The sequence below is a fragment of the Sceloporus undulatus genome, chromosome 4, assembly GCF_019175285.1.
Source record: "Sceloporus undulatus isolate JIND9_A2432 ecotype Alabama chromosome 4, SceUnd_v1.1, whole genome shotgun sequence".
In the NCBI taxonomy this organism is placed as follows: Eukaryota; Metazoa; Chordata; class Lepidosauria; order Squamata; family Phrynosomatidae; genus Sceloporus; species Sceloporus undulatus.
The window spans coordinates 72,821,287-72,836,548 of record NC_056525.1 but is presented as its reverse complement, the minus strand read 5'-3'; the positions used below and the strand labels follow the sequence as shown (position 1 = coordinate 72,836,548).

At 40.3% G+C, this 15,262-nt stretch overlaps 1 protein-coding gene across 4 annotated transcripts in view; it reads right to left on the bottom strand.

Moving 5' to 3' along the window:
• The window catches only part of IPO13 (importin 13), a 60,461-nt gene that overhangs the window by 31,083 nt on the left and 14,116 nt on the right, over positions 1–15,262 (bottom strand). For all 4 annotated transcript variants that reach the window (XR_006103516.1, XR_006103515.1, XM_042463296.1 and 1 more), the window contains exon 2: positions 5,799–6,535. Coding sequence is in view for 2 of the 4 variants with exons in the window: in XM_042463296.1 (XP_042319230.1) it covers positions 5,799–6,535 (737 nt within the window). In the remaining 2 variants the exon portion in view is untranslated. The remainder of the gene's footprint in view (positions 1–5,798; positions 6,536–15,262) is intronic.

The following is a 15,262-nucleotide window of genomic DNA, read 5'->3' as shown; positions in this document are numbered from 1 at the left end:
TCCCTCAGCACAGCAGCATTCCAGAACCATAGAAGCAATTTCATGCCTGTCAATCTCCCCGCTGCTGCCAATAAGTGATTGTAGCCATGACAACAAACATAGAGGAAATGGAGGGGAAGAGAAAAAGATGGCCCCCAGAGAGAGGCTGTGCTGGCGGCTAATCGGCCAGCTGTCAGTTACCTGGCTGCTGAGGCATATTATCTGGAGATGCAGCTATTCCACACTCAGCCACCTACCCCCACAGCACATATAGCCCACAGATACAGGTGGAAGGAGACATACATGCACTACACATTTCAAAGGCCACCATTATATTGGTTTACTTGGGTTATTCTACCGAATATCAGGTCTTGATGTGAAGGAAGCTCCAGAATGCTGAGCAATGCCCTGCAATATCCATCTACAGTTAGTGATCACAGCATACAGTCTGGCAAACTGAAAAGCATTTGCTTGAGTCACTGGAATTTAGGAGCTTTGGTCTGGTTAATAAGCATGGGAAGTGGAAGGAAGAAAAAAAGAGAGCACCGTGTAATGCCTTAAGGGTGATTCAATCTACACCGGTTTGTGTGCAAGAATGGAAGTGGAGGAGGGAAGGATGCCTGCCCCAATGGTTGCTAGAAAAGGACAAAAAAGCATGCACTGCAGCTGCCAGCAAACAGACAGCATAATGGGGGGAGGAGACAGCAGCAGCGAGAAAGGCTCATTCCAAGCAACTGCGATGGATGGGTGGTAGAAAGGAAGGTTAACCTCCAAGCAACTGAGGCTGGAGGAAGGCAACAGGGCTAATTCTGTTGGTTAAGCCAGAGCCACATTGCTACTACCTCATACCATACCAGCTATAATAGTGCTAGGATAAACACATGGCTCATGTTCTTTAACAGGAACCAGGCTGGTTGCTCACCCACTTATCTCATTTTACAGAATCTGAAACAAAGATCCTTCCTTGCTTTGAATTCCTCCTTAACCTACTAATGCTCCATTCTGCCCCATTATTCCATACACATAGCATACAAATATCCTGAGCCACCTTCTATCACCCATCCATTGAAAGCAATGCCTCTAGGCATATACAGCCTTGTTCTGGAGCTTTCTTCCGTAGGAAGCACACAAAGCCACAATCTTGTTCAGAAGCTACAACACAGCCAGAGACTAGAATCATAGAATAGAATCATAGAATCGTAGAGTTGGAAGAGACGGCAAGGAGCATCCAGTCCAACTCCCTGCCATGAAAGAAATCTAAATCAAAGCATACCCAACAGATGGCCATCCAGCCTCTGTTTGAAGACCTCCAAGGACTACCATCACTACCATCACATTTCCAAAGGAGACAGCATATCCCTTTCTCCCTGTGTTATCAGCCCATCTATAATTTCAGACTGTCATATGGCCTTACTTATTATATTATCATTTTATATGATGGCAAGAACCACATCTATGCCATATGGTCAGATCACTGCATGTTTCAATATTTATTTTTAATTTTATACCCTATGATCCTTGAACAACTGACAATATTATATTTACAACATGTATTTATAATGGAAGCACTGCTGGAACATGGACAATTACCAAAACAACGTTTAAAAATACAAATTAGGTTTTTTAAATGGTATAGCTCCAGAAGCTTACCAAATCCTGAAATCATCTGTTACTGTAGCAAAAGAGTCAGCAAATGGGTAAGATTGTTTGCCTCAATGATATCCTAAACAAGCAGTAGTAAATTATCTAGTGATGGTGGTACTTGAAAGTTTCTTTGACCTTGGCTTGACTCTTAAATCTCTCTGCCTCTGCTAAACAAGCTTCTTTTAAAAGAAATATTCTGTTTTATAACTATTCTAGAAATAGCCAGAGTATACAAATCACTGTTTCACTGTTTAATTTACAGTATAATGTAAAATAAAACTGGAGCGGCTGAAGAAAAATTGGATCCTTTCAGGACTAAACAGGTATGAAAAGATAGATTTTTCTAGGCACAGTATTTATTATAGTGGTACATCTGGCCTCTGCTTCACATGAATCCTACTCCTACTAGTAATAATACACCAATCATCAAGCAGCAGACAGTACCAGAAGAAGGGACCAAGCAATATTCAACTTCCTTTCATTCCTAAACTCTATGTGGTAATCCTTAGAGGCTGAAGCAGAATGGAGTCCTCTACTAGGTCTCCTTTATACTTGCTATACAGCTACATTTGTGAATGCTCAGACTATGTTACCAAGTTATTTGTACATCTGTACACTACTACCCAAGGATAAGAATCTTCTTTTATTCATCCTGTATGACTGGTACAGCTGTACTGGGATGGAAAAATATTTTTAACTCAGTTTGTGTTCTTCCTCGGGGAAAAAAGATTTTCAGCATTTTCCTCTACTCCTGGGGGACTACAAAATTAATATTAATACCTTGGGTGATATTAATTTTAAAATATTTTTTCAAAATGAGCAGGTTACTACCATCCTAGACATTTTATTCCTTCCAGAAAGACACCATCAAAGATTTCATCTCTAATACATTAATTTTTGAAAGTATTCACCTACTGGGTAACATACATCTTCTGCTATTCACTCTCTTATCTTTTGGTATGTTTAACTGAACATTTGATCCAGGAGTTTAGCTTCTAGATTATCTCCATAGGAAATTTATTGTAACTGATCTTGAGTCAATTCTCTTGTCAGCTATATCAAATTTTAGGTAGTAGTTTTGCATAAAAGTAGATTCCTAGAGTGGTTGATTTGCCATTTAGGCAAAATTACTCCTATATCCTAAGACTGGCCATCCAGATATTTTGGACCAACTCCCAAACCCCACTTGCAGATCTAATCATAACAGAATTATAATATAAAAATATCTGGAAGCCCAGATAGATCCTATCTCTGTCACTGACTAATGACCTGCATGATGCAGACCAGCTATTTGGAATTAAAAGGCAAATTCACTTTCTGATTCAAAATAAAGTATGCATACCTAATCCAAGCACATATCTTCTATCAGTACTGTTATAACCCAGGTGTGATGAGAAGGTAAATCTGTGTCTATTAGTAGCTTTGGCTGATTTGCAGTAGATTTCTAAGTTTCTGGCTCCTAATATTTTAATGAGAACAAGGGGGGGGGGGGGAAACTACCATGGCTGTCCCCTTGCTAATTATTGATCTCTCAGCCATATTGTTCTTCATGTCAATAGTTGCTTTTGACTAGAGTGCCTCCAGATAGACTGCTCCTAACGTTAAGTGTTAAGGCCTATAGTACAGCTATTCTATCTTTTCTTCCTTAATGTAAATGAGATAGGGTGGTGGAATAATAAAAGCTTTCTCTAGAAGCACCCCATACTTTTTTCCAGCTAAAGAAATGAAGGAAGTGGAATTATTTTTTAAAAAACTGAAGTGTTATTCTTTGTTCTTCCAGTATTTAAAATATTCTTGTTACATTATACTATTCAAATTAAATGGCTCTTTGTTCAACTCTGTGATGTCTGTCCGGGGGTAAGACTGATGCTTAAAATAGTGGTAGGCAATATGTGACCTGTGAACTGCTTCCAAGTGGGAGAGCACCACTCACTCTTAGGGGTCTAAACAATCAGAGGGGAAAAGACTACTGTTACAGTGCAGCAATCCTGGCTAGGAAAGGCCCCATACAGGCCAAAATAAAGCTGCTTCAAGTTACTTTGGAAGTACACTGTTTCAGTGATGCATGCGTCCTAAGAGTTTGGAAGCCGTGCCAAAGCCACAATCCAGTCCCAAGGACTGGAGTGCAGCTTTGGCGCAGCTTCCGGACACTTAGGATGCATGCATCATTTAAACAGCATACCTCCGAAGTGACCTGAAGCAGCTTTATTTTGGCCTGTCTGTTTAGGGCCAAAGACAGTGATTTTGGGACAGAGCACTAGGGAAGTGGAATTTTTTCACTTCCACTCCTTAGTGACCCAACAAAATCAAAGTTGCTGTCTCTCCACCACTGTGAGTCACTTTCTATCTCATGTAAGGAGAAAGGCGGGATATTAAATTCATTAAATAATATACCACTAACAGCAACCAGAAAACAGCTATCTCAGCCGGGATCACAGAAAGATGGGGTGGGTAAGCCCTAGCTTTCAGCATACAAACAAGAGAGATTGCAACTTTCATGCTGAGATAGTGGAAAGAGAAAGTGTGTGCATGTGTATGCTCACCAACCAACCATCTTTCAGGTCTAAAAAAGTTGCCCAGCCTTCAAATATTTCATGCACAGCCATGAAATTTCATGTATTATACCACTCCCAGCCACTGCTCATCCACCCCCTGCATAAAACTCGCAGGGGATGAGTCTCTGCATAGTTCAGGGGAAATTGTTTTTACTGCATTCTTATCAAGAGTATCTTCTTGAAATCCATCATAAGTCAATTCTGTTGTAATCTGAATCCAATGCTTCTTCCTTCGGTGGCTTTGGTAAATAGTAGTTTACTCTGCCATTTAAAAAAAATACTTGAAAACTGCTATCAAGTTCCCTATAATTTTCTTTTCTTTAGGCTAATCAGGCTATGCATTTTCAAACCCTTATTTGTTGTATGAATTGTTCTGCCCTCTGAAACATTACAGAACCAGTTGCTGCAGTAACCTACTTTGCCAATGAGCCTTTGAGCAAGGCATGGAAAGAAGAAAGGATAGAGACCAAGTGCAAGTTATATCACCGAGTCTTGCTTCCTGAAGAGAACTTTCCAGTTTGTGTATTATTTTTATAATTATTATGTTTGCTCCTATAACTACATTGGTGTAATCCCAACAGGCTTTCTCTCTACAAGGCATTGGCATAGTCTGAAAGGTTCTTAGAGTGTCCGTAATGTTACTAAAGTCATATACAATAGTGAATCCTGGGATGGGGGAAATCCATCCTCTGCCCAAGGTCTCATAATTTCTTCACTAGCTTTCACAATATTTCACAAATTAAGGAACTAAGTGTAACATCCACTGCAAAATGAACTGTCAGTGAAATGACTTAAGAATCATCCAAAATCAAAAGGCAAAATTCAAGCTGGACAAGAGCCAAAAGCTGAGCAATATGGACACATTGCTAGCTCTGCTGGAGTTTACAAGATGACACATGGCATCTTTTCCTGGTAGTCAGGTTAAACATTGGCAGCACATGATTTTTGAGAATAGCTGTGGTTGCTAAAAATGTTTGAAGCTCCATAGTTCATTTCTGTCTTGTAAGAGTCAACAGCTCGTAATTATTTAACACTAATAATTTTTCAGCCTAATCTGATTACTATATAATTCTGTTTTATGACTTTAAAAGCTAGCATAGTAGAGTGGTATGAGGATTGGGCTAGGACTCCAGGATATCACGGCTCAAACTCCTGCTCAGTCATGGAAACCCACTGTGTGACTTTGGGCAAGTGACACTTTCTCTGTCTCAGGGGAAAGCAAGGACAAACCTTCTCTGAATAAATCTTGCCAAGAAAATCCTAGCATAAGGTTGCCATATGTAAGAGTTAACTTGAAGGCACACAGCAACAACTGTTAGAATGTTGCATTTGGAAAAAGAAGATAGATGTTAATAAATGGAGGTTTTTTTGCTTGCTCACAAAAGGAGGTTCCAACTCAACAGTTTCTCAGCCACATTAAGCCTTCTCCTTTTCAAGAAAGCTTGTCAAGTTCATGTACTGGCTTACTGACTCAATTCACAATTCAAGCAGCAACCTTCTAGGGATATAGCCTGTTCTCCCCACCCATCCTAGATAATTGTCCTTGGAAGCAAACAGATTATAGCAAAGGCCATACACTCTGCATGACCACAAGTGATGGAGTGTAAAATGACCACTTACCTCTGAGCATCAGGCTGCGAAATGGCATTGACAATGGCCTCCACAGCTGTGTCAAAGAGTTCTGGATCATGCAGGGAGGTGAAGGCTGCCTGAATCAAACTCTCACACTCCATCAAAGGAATTTCCAGTTGCACCCAGCTGGAGAAGCATTTCAGCACCTTCTGCTTAATGAAGCTAGGAGAGTCTTGCTGTTGTAGCAATTGTTCTAGCAGAGGGAACACAGAACTGCACTCCTGCGCCAAGACACTACGCACCTGCCCTTTACGGTACTGTGGCAGGCGGCTGGTTTGAAACTCCTCAGGCAGGACAGTCAGCAGTTCCAGAAGTGCAAGGCAGCGTGCTCGCCCATCTATGTTAGAATCCTCTGCCTGGAACATGCGTACCATGTCAGCAACAGCACATGGCCAGGCCTCTGGCATCATGTTTAGGGCCAACGAAGCAAGGGCCACACAAAGCCGAGTCAGCACAATCTTGGAACCACTAGCAAAACGGGTGATGTGGTTGAAGAGCTGTGATTTGAGGCTCTCATACTGATCCGTAGGAATATCGTTCCAATATCGCGAAATCTTGATGTGGAGGGCACTGGCCCCAAAGTATTGGATCTCAGGCACCTTGTCCATCTCTAGAAGCAGCCAACTGAAGTGCCAGGCTTGTGGTGACACCTGGGCTTGCATCAGCCATTTCTGAGCCAAGTTCTTGTTTTCAATGTTGGGGTCATAATACAATTGGTGGAGAGCCTGCAAGGCAGAAGATAGCAATTTATTCAGCACTTTCTGCATCATCACAAGTAGTAAGAAGCCAAACCCAGACTGTAAGCCTTCAATACCTGAGTGCTGAACTACAGTATTTGCCTTCTCCATACTATGGACAGCTCAACTCACCAACCTAAAAGGAGGTATGACCAAGGATCTGTTTCTCTTGTCCCTGATAGAGACACAACTCTGATTCAAAGCTTCATTTTTACAAGACATCATTATTCTTTCCCCCTTGGATCAGAAGAAGCAAATACTGCTGCAATGGGGACAATGCTACAAAAACTGATCATTAGTACAACTGATGAAAACTCAGAGTCACATACAATATTGGTAAAAAAAATCTCAAATGCAAACAACAGAATAAATTCAGGAGAAGGACGCTTCATATTAGTGACTGTGGAAAAACCTAATTTGGAATGGAAAGAGATTATTAAAATTTCACACCTTGAAAGAGAGAAATTAGCAACTGTTTAATAATATCCTTCTTCAATAAAGGTTTAGAATAAATTTAAAAAGTAGCAGTCTCATATCTCAGAGTATGTGCTACCACTAAACAAATATAAAGCTGACATCAAGAGGTAACTTCCATATAAAAAAGATGAAAGAAGGTGATGAACTCTTTCCTATCCCATCTGATTTTCTTTAACTTTAAATTGCAATAATTAAATCCAGTCTCCCTGAGCAGGTAGGAATCATGTGGCCCTGCAGATATTGTTGGACTAGAAGTTTCAGCATTTCTCACCACTGGCTATGCTAATTACAGCTTCTGGGAGCTACAGTTCAACATTCTCACCCTAACTTTACTGGAAAAAAAGTATTTAAGTCATAATTTGGAGTGGAGGTAGAGATTCAAAATCCCCTTCTTCTCTTCTGCCTCTTCATTTTACAACCACCTTGCTCTTTAAAGTTGTCAATACAAAATATAATGCAAAAGCCAGATCATATAACCATCACATCCCATTAGACCCTGAATTCAATGCCACTTGCTGCACCCAGTGAATCATTCTCTTTCAACTAAATCAACTGCCACTTTGTTTCCATATTTTACACATGGGAATAACAGCCTTGCTTCTGATTCCTTACTGGATATATTCAGTTCTAGCAAGATTCAAGACTGAAGAAGTAGCCCTCCAAGGTTAGCCTCCTTAAGACTCTCTGACTCTCTCTTTTTATTTATACATTTGTCAGTTTCTCACTCAGAAGAGATTTAAAAGCCAATTTTAAAAAAGTCAGCATCAGTTGTGTCAAGGTCTGCACAGCAGAGCTCTCTAGATAATGCAGATAGCTTTAAAGCAGAAAGGAGACAGCAGATCAGCTTACTAGATACAAACAGAATGGCAACACAGGAAGACAGAAGCAAAAATACAAAGATTTAATGACAAAGAACAACGTATAAGCAGAGCTTGAGGTAAGCAAATATGCCCCTTCTCCCATATTTAGATTGGTGCTATTTAATTTGTACATGCATGATCTGAGGTGAGAGGGAAACAGAGAGTCAATCTGCACATGACCGCACAGTATTTAGGATGGTGAATATAGCAATAGTAAGTACATTTATCAGTGAACTAGCACTCTCTAAGCAGTTTACAATGTGTAAGCCAACTGCCCTCAACAAGCCAGGTACTCATTTTACCAACCTATGAAAGGTTGGAAGACTGAGTGGATCTTGGAGCCCTCCTCTAGGATCGAACTTACAACCCTGTGGCTGCAGTGCCAGGGCTCCTTTCAAATTTCAATGACACTGTGAAAAGCTCCAGAATAACCTCTCCATAATGGATGAGTGGTCAAACCAAGTGGCAGATGAAATTCAACACAATAATAAACAAACAAACACCCCAACCACTTAGGAAGTGATGGAACCAGCAAAGACTATACTATCTGGGCACGATAATCTAATCATCAGGTGAAGTTGTTGGACTGGAAACACAGTGCAGGTAAAACATAGACAAAGAAATACGTTCATCCCTCCTTGTTTTGGACGACAAGCTGGGAGGGACAAAATGAGGTGCGCACATGGCAGCACACGCAAGAGCACACGGCCATTATAACCAATGTGTCTTGAATATCTGTGATATTTCTGATTTGTGAGGGGGGGTCCAGAATGGATCCCCCATGAATTGGGAGGGACGAATCTATATTTAATCTGATCTCAGACCAGTTTTATGGATTCAACACCAAAGAAAACTGGTAAGTAAAAGGTTTAGTCTGTGACTGAAGGGATGGACACAAAATAAGGATGCTTGAAATTATGTGCTATTCTTGGACCAACAGCAGAGACAGTAAAATGTGTAATGTAATACTTTGTAAGCAGGCCAGTGTACAGTTCATATTTTCTATGCAAAAGGGACACTTTCTCTAGCATATGAACACTAGCAAGATAGCTCTAACCTGATAAGCATCAGCACATGTGGTGTACCAGGATTCTCTTTTCTCAAAATTTTCAAGTAGATTGCCTTGGGTGTATCATAGTTTATTGAAGAAGCATAAAAACAAACTAAAAGTCTTGAGTTTGAATTTTTAAGAAAGCTGATTATAGGAAGCAGCAGCTGCCACAACTGTACCATCTTTGAAACAGTGCCTCCTCCTCCTCCTTCCTGGCCTCCTCTGAGCTTTCCAGAGCAAGAAAACAGCACTTTGTCTCCTTGACAGCAGTAAGCTGAATCCTCAAAGTCCCAAAGACTGAGCAAGTGAGAGACAGATGATCCAGCAGAGATCTACAATTCAAGATCGCATGAGTACATGTGGCCACTCTGGATCAACAAACCCACCCACCCATACATCTTACATTGCTGTATAATGCTTCCCTTGGGAATTGCATGAAAATGAGCTCCAGCCATTTGAGATGCATGGCTTCTTGCACATGGAGTGAATATGAACCTAGGAGACCAACAACACACTGCTGACACTCAGAGTATGGTCTCATAACCCAATGACCTATCCATAGCTGTCCCAGTGGTGGGTGGAGTGTTAGTGCTAGCTCTGCAGTTATTACTACTAATTTCCTGCAAGGCATTCTGGGTTGCTTTTCTCTCAGACTGTCCAACTGACCCAGCATCCTGATCATTTCAGCAACACAGCCAATTGCCACCAAGCAACAGAAACCATAGCAACATAAGCATCATAGGCTCACACTGTCAAAGTCCTGGACCTGTCCACTATTGCACAGGAGTGCAGGCAATCTGAACTGAAGGCAGAAAGGTTGCTGGGCAGTGCTTTGGGTCTGCAGCACTGAGCTCAGATAGATTATGGCACAACTGCTAATGTGGTAGCAGTTAAGTCTTCTCTAGAACTTGAACACAGACATGTTCTTCATACTCACTTAAGTCAAATATAAACAGATCTGTATTTGATATGTCTGTGCCAACTCAGTCTCCAGAAACATTTATCAGCAACCAGTGCCAGCTTCAAATACAACATTGTCTTCTGCCTTTTACTTCCATAGTACATAGTATATGCCTATAATGCTGCCCTGCATAGGCTGGCCCCTCCTTATTTATCAGACCTTCTTTTTCCTCACCTTCCCACTCATGCCCTCCGTTCTGGTAGTCAAGGTCTGCTGTCTCAGCCTAGGATTTTCACTGTCCTGTCCTGGATTCGTCCCTTTCACTCCTGGAATCTCCTTCCCCCACGAACACGGCTCATCACTTCTTTAACCAGCTTCAAAACTGAGTTGAAGACCATCCTGTTCAGAGAAACGTTCCCTGGCATTGGGACTATTATTTGTTATTTGACATTATTAATTTGTTGCCTGCTTTACTTTATTGAACCCTTTCCTGTATTGTTATGTATTATTTATATGTATTATGCTATCATTTCTTATATTGTACACCATGAGTAGGTTTACTTTATCTATTTTATTGTTTGTATGTACAGCGCTGTGTAAATCTACAGTGCTATATAAATAAACCATAATAATAATAATAATAATAATAATAATAATAATAATAATAATCTATTCTTCCTATGGGTTATACAAAAGCTGAAGAAAATACACATCAGTGTATCTGGGATACCAAGCTGCAAAATCATGTAAGTGCAGTTTCTCTTTTTCCAGCTTTTAAAGACAAAGAGCGAGCTCTTCTTCCTGCTGACCAACCTAACTATTCCAAAATACAGGAAAGCATTCACTCTGGCTAAATTCAATGTGTTTCCCATACAATCCTTCCCACACACTCAGGTCCTCTGGGAAGAACCTATTGCAGCCAAAGAAAACCAGGCTGGTGGTGACTTCCCAGAGGATCTTTTCAACTGCTACTCCAAAAATTTGGAATGACCTGCTGGAGGAGATTTGCCATATTACATCTTTGGATACCTTTTAAAAGGCGATAAAAACAGATCTCTTCTGGTGGGCCTTCCCAGACCGACCTCTAAAACAAGAATCAGAGCTACTCATCTGTCCATTTCCCCTCCCCCCCGATGGTCACTCCGGCCAAACTTTTATTCCAAATCTTTGCTGTAAACTTGATGGAACTGTGTGAAATTTGTTGTACTGGAATTGTTATTGTAATTCGGGGGGGGGGGGTTAAGGAGATTAGGGAATATTTTATTATTGTTTATGTAATTGTTATATTGGTTTGCTGTTACCTGTCTCGATCCTCAAAAGGGAGAGGTGGGATAAAAATAAATATTTTATTATTTATTTATTAAAAGGGAAGATATAATAATGTACCATACGGTGTGCTGGTGAGGCGGAGAAAGTAGAAACTGAGGGGAAGTTTCTTTTACTGTTCTTTCTATTGTGACCTTTAACATCACTTTATTAATCCAATTTTTCAAAACATACCAGGGAGATCTGATGTGTTTTACACTGATTATCTTTTGACTAACCAATTTACTGAGATTACAGCTAAACTAGCAAGTTTTTGTGTGGCAGTAATAGCTTGTCAGTGTAGGATACTGTCTTAGAATTAAAGGTATTACCATGGGCGTTCTATTACTGTAATATAAATACTGTATATTTAACATTGTTTTTAACTCTATATTTAATATTTATTTTAAAGCATTGCAATGTGTTTTATCTATAGCAAGCCCCCGCTAATATGACAGATAGGGATCAGAGTACTGTCAGAAAGTGAAACCGGTTGAAAAGAGGAACCTAGGATTTTTTTCTGTTCCAAATGCACTTTGGATACTAAAAACATAAACACACTACATATCATCTTCAAAGGCACACAAAAATTAAATAATATACAACAAACACACAAACAGAAGTAAAATAAAATGAATAAAAGCTTACTTTTAATGTCCTGCTCTCAGTATATTATTGTATACTGTGTTATAAGCACAAATATTGTATAGTAATACTGTAAGAGATGCATTGCCCACAATTGAGCTGAACAGACTGAATGCAAATTGCATCTCAGAAGCACTATATGGACTGAACACAAGGTGCGGGGAGGCACTTAGCAGGGCTCATTTTGGACTGCTATGGAGGCTTGCTTTGGATTGCTCACATGCATGCACTGCTTACAAAGTGAGCAAAGTGAGAAAAAGATGGCAAGCCTCTGTAGTGAGCTTGGCACCTTTTCACCCCTCTCAGCTTGCTTTGCAAGTAGTGCATGCATGTGGGTAAACCAAAGCAAGCTTCTGTAGGAAGAGAACTGATGCAAGCCACTCTTTCAATGTAAATTTCACAAACAAGTTCCATTAATCCAAGGAGAGCTCCACTCTTTCTGTACGCAAGACTCGGAATTGTGTGTGCAAACATGCAAGCGGTCCCAAGCAAGCCTCCCATAGGCAAAAAGAACTGACAAAAGAGAAGAAACCCCCCAGGCTCACTTAATGGAACTTGTCTGTAATTCACAAGTATCAAAAGAGCGAGATGTCAAAAAGCAATGCATTCTGTTCTCCCCCCCCCTTTTTTTTTAACTGGTCATTGACCAAAATAAATATATGGATGTATGTGTGACATCACAAAAGGTGGTAAGAAAATCCAAATGCAAACTTCAGTATCAATAGTTCATCCAACAGTTCAAAGAGACTGTGCACAGATTTTAAAAAGTGACTAGCAATGGAACAATTTACTAAGATGATGTATAGATGTGTCATGATCAGGAGACCCACCTTGAAGAACCAGGACAGCATATTACTGTAAATTAATTAATGCTTTATTCAGAAGTCCAAGATAATGGTTCACCACAAGTGTGGTAGTGTCAAATCTGAACTGTCCCCAAATCAACCAACATTTAAGTGTTCCCTCAACCTGCCTTCTCCCAGTCCATGTGCTTTCCCCCACATTAAAGGGTTCTTTAAGTCTGCCATTTTTCCTCCAACTCCCCCATCTCTCCTAGGAAACAAGATGTTTTGTTTACAATCAAGTGTTCCCTCAGGAAGCCAACAGGGCTATAAACTATGACTCTCCCCTGTCATTGCCCATTTGTCACAGCTTTGCATTTCATTTGGATTACAGCCTTGTTTCCAATTAGTTCCAAGCTTATTCCTCCCCCATTTCTTGCCTCCCTCCCTCCCTCTCTCCCTCCCTCTGAGCTTCTCAGCACTATTTCCCTACATCAAATTACTTCTATTTCACTATATCAACCTATTACTACATCACTATATCCCCTCCTATTTCTTGTCATGCCAGATCCATAACCTCTGGGTATGACAAGATGGTACTTAATGCTGGAAAGGTTATCAAAAATATTTTTAAATAGTTCCAACAAATATTGGAAGTGTAAACAGAAGATAGGGACCTTTTACCATGTGTGGAGGACTTGTGATGAAGCACACAGTTACTGGCCTCAAATACACTCAATGATGGAAAACATTTTTAAAATTAAAATATAGTTGAAATTAGAGATGTTTTTGTTGGGAATGTTAAATGAACAAAGTGAGAAGAAACAGGACTTTACAATATATGATTACAGCAGCAAGAATAGTCTATACCCAAAAATGGAGGGATGCTATTATTCCAACAAAAAGATTGGCTGCTGAAGATAACTGAATTTGCTGAAATGGACAAAATTTGACAATGTTGATTAAGGAGAAATCCTTGAATAATTTTAGGAAAGTTAAGGAGCTGTTTATTACTTTTCTACAATTTTGTTGGGGCCATACATCAGAGGTTTGTTTTTTAAAAAAAAAATAAGCACAGTTTTTATGATGCAGAAACAAATATAATTTAAAGGGAGTATAATAAATGGTGGAATACAGTATCAGTTAAGTGATGGGAAGCGCTATGATTTTTTGTTTTTGTTGTTTTGCAGTGTTTATAGTTTTATTCTTGTTTATTTATATATGTGTTTTTCAGCTATATACATAAAATGTTGTGTGGTCATCAGTTTATGTTTGAATAAAAATGACTTTATTTAAAAAAGCAATAGAGCACTTCACAGAAATATGGCTTGCTTTAGATAGAATGTTTCTATTCAGATGCTTAGATTTGTGTTTTACAGTTCATGTCACAAGGTGACTAAGTGTGACATTATAATTTGCCCTGTAATACAAGGCTCCAGGACTGAATATCTGAACAGAAGAGTGTACAGAGAATATTTATGCTGAGGTGAAAGAAAACCTACAGTGAAGTGTTGAAGATCGGACCATGGAGAAGCATTATGATTCAGGCTTTTAATGCCTGAGTATGAGGATCAAATTTACAGGAAAATACTAAATATGATTGTTGCCTTTTCATTATCTGCTTATTTATAAAGAGAACAGATAGAAAGAGGTCCTATGATCTGGTAGTGTTAACCTGATTGAATTCATACCACAAAAACAATACACTGCAGATTTCTTCTGCAAAAGATATTTAGATCAAGACTAGTGTGACTGACCATGTGTGGTCATTAAGAAATATCCACTAGAAGGCTATACAAGAGCATCAGAAGATATGGCTGAGTCTTTGCTTGGCACAACAAAGTAGCCCAGCCCATAGTAAAAACCATGAGACTACTTTGCACAGTACTGTCTCTTTTGTGAATAAATGCAAATATACAGTTAAAAGATAGAAACCCCATTGTCTAGGAAAACTGACAAAAAACAAAACACATACACACAACCTAAACAAACAGAACTAAGGAAACTTTGTGCTTTCAACAATGTCTATGAGATCTTCTGCAACACAATGCATGATAAGCAGGACAAATTAAGCCTAGCTGGCAAAAATAACTGCTTGCCTTAAGGGTTGCCATAAATCAGGACCTCCGAACCGGGACAAATATAGGACAACATTTTCAAATGTAGGACACTTTTTTTTAAAGCAGATCCAAGCCTCTCCCTCCCAGTTTCACTTTCCTCTCCCCCCCCCACCCCTTCAGGGGAGAGGAAATCCCCAAAAAGGAGAAGCCTGGGCAGCGGAGGACAAGCCTAGACCGAGGACGCAGGCTCCTGAGGGACTTGTGTGCTCGGCCCAGGCCTGTCCTCCGAGGCCACTCTCCTCTTCCTGGACCTCCCCTTTCCTCCAAATGGCTCTTTGGAGCTCTTTGAAGAGAAGGGAAGGGAGGCAGGAAAGGAGAGGAGAGACCTGGGCACTAGCCCGGTCCTGCTCTTCCCGGACCTCCCCTTTCCTGCAAAGGGCTCTTTTTGGAGCCCTTTGAAGAGAAGGGAAAGGAGCAAGGACTTGGTGGCTGCGGAGGACAGCCCCAGGCCTCTCCTCAGAGGCTTCATTTTCCTCAGGACAAAGGGAGAAGCCTGACCGAAGCAGGGAAGGTAAGTAGGGAACTAGGGAGGGAAGGGGGGGCAAGGCGAGGGACTTTTGTCCCCAATCCGACA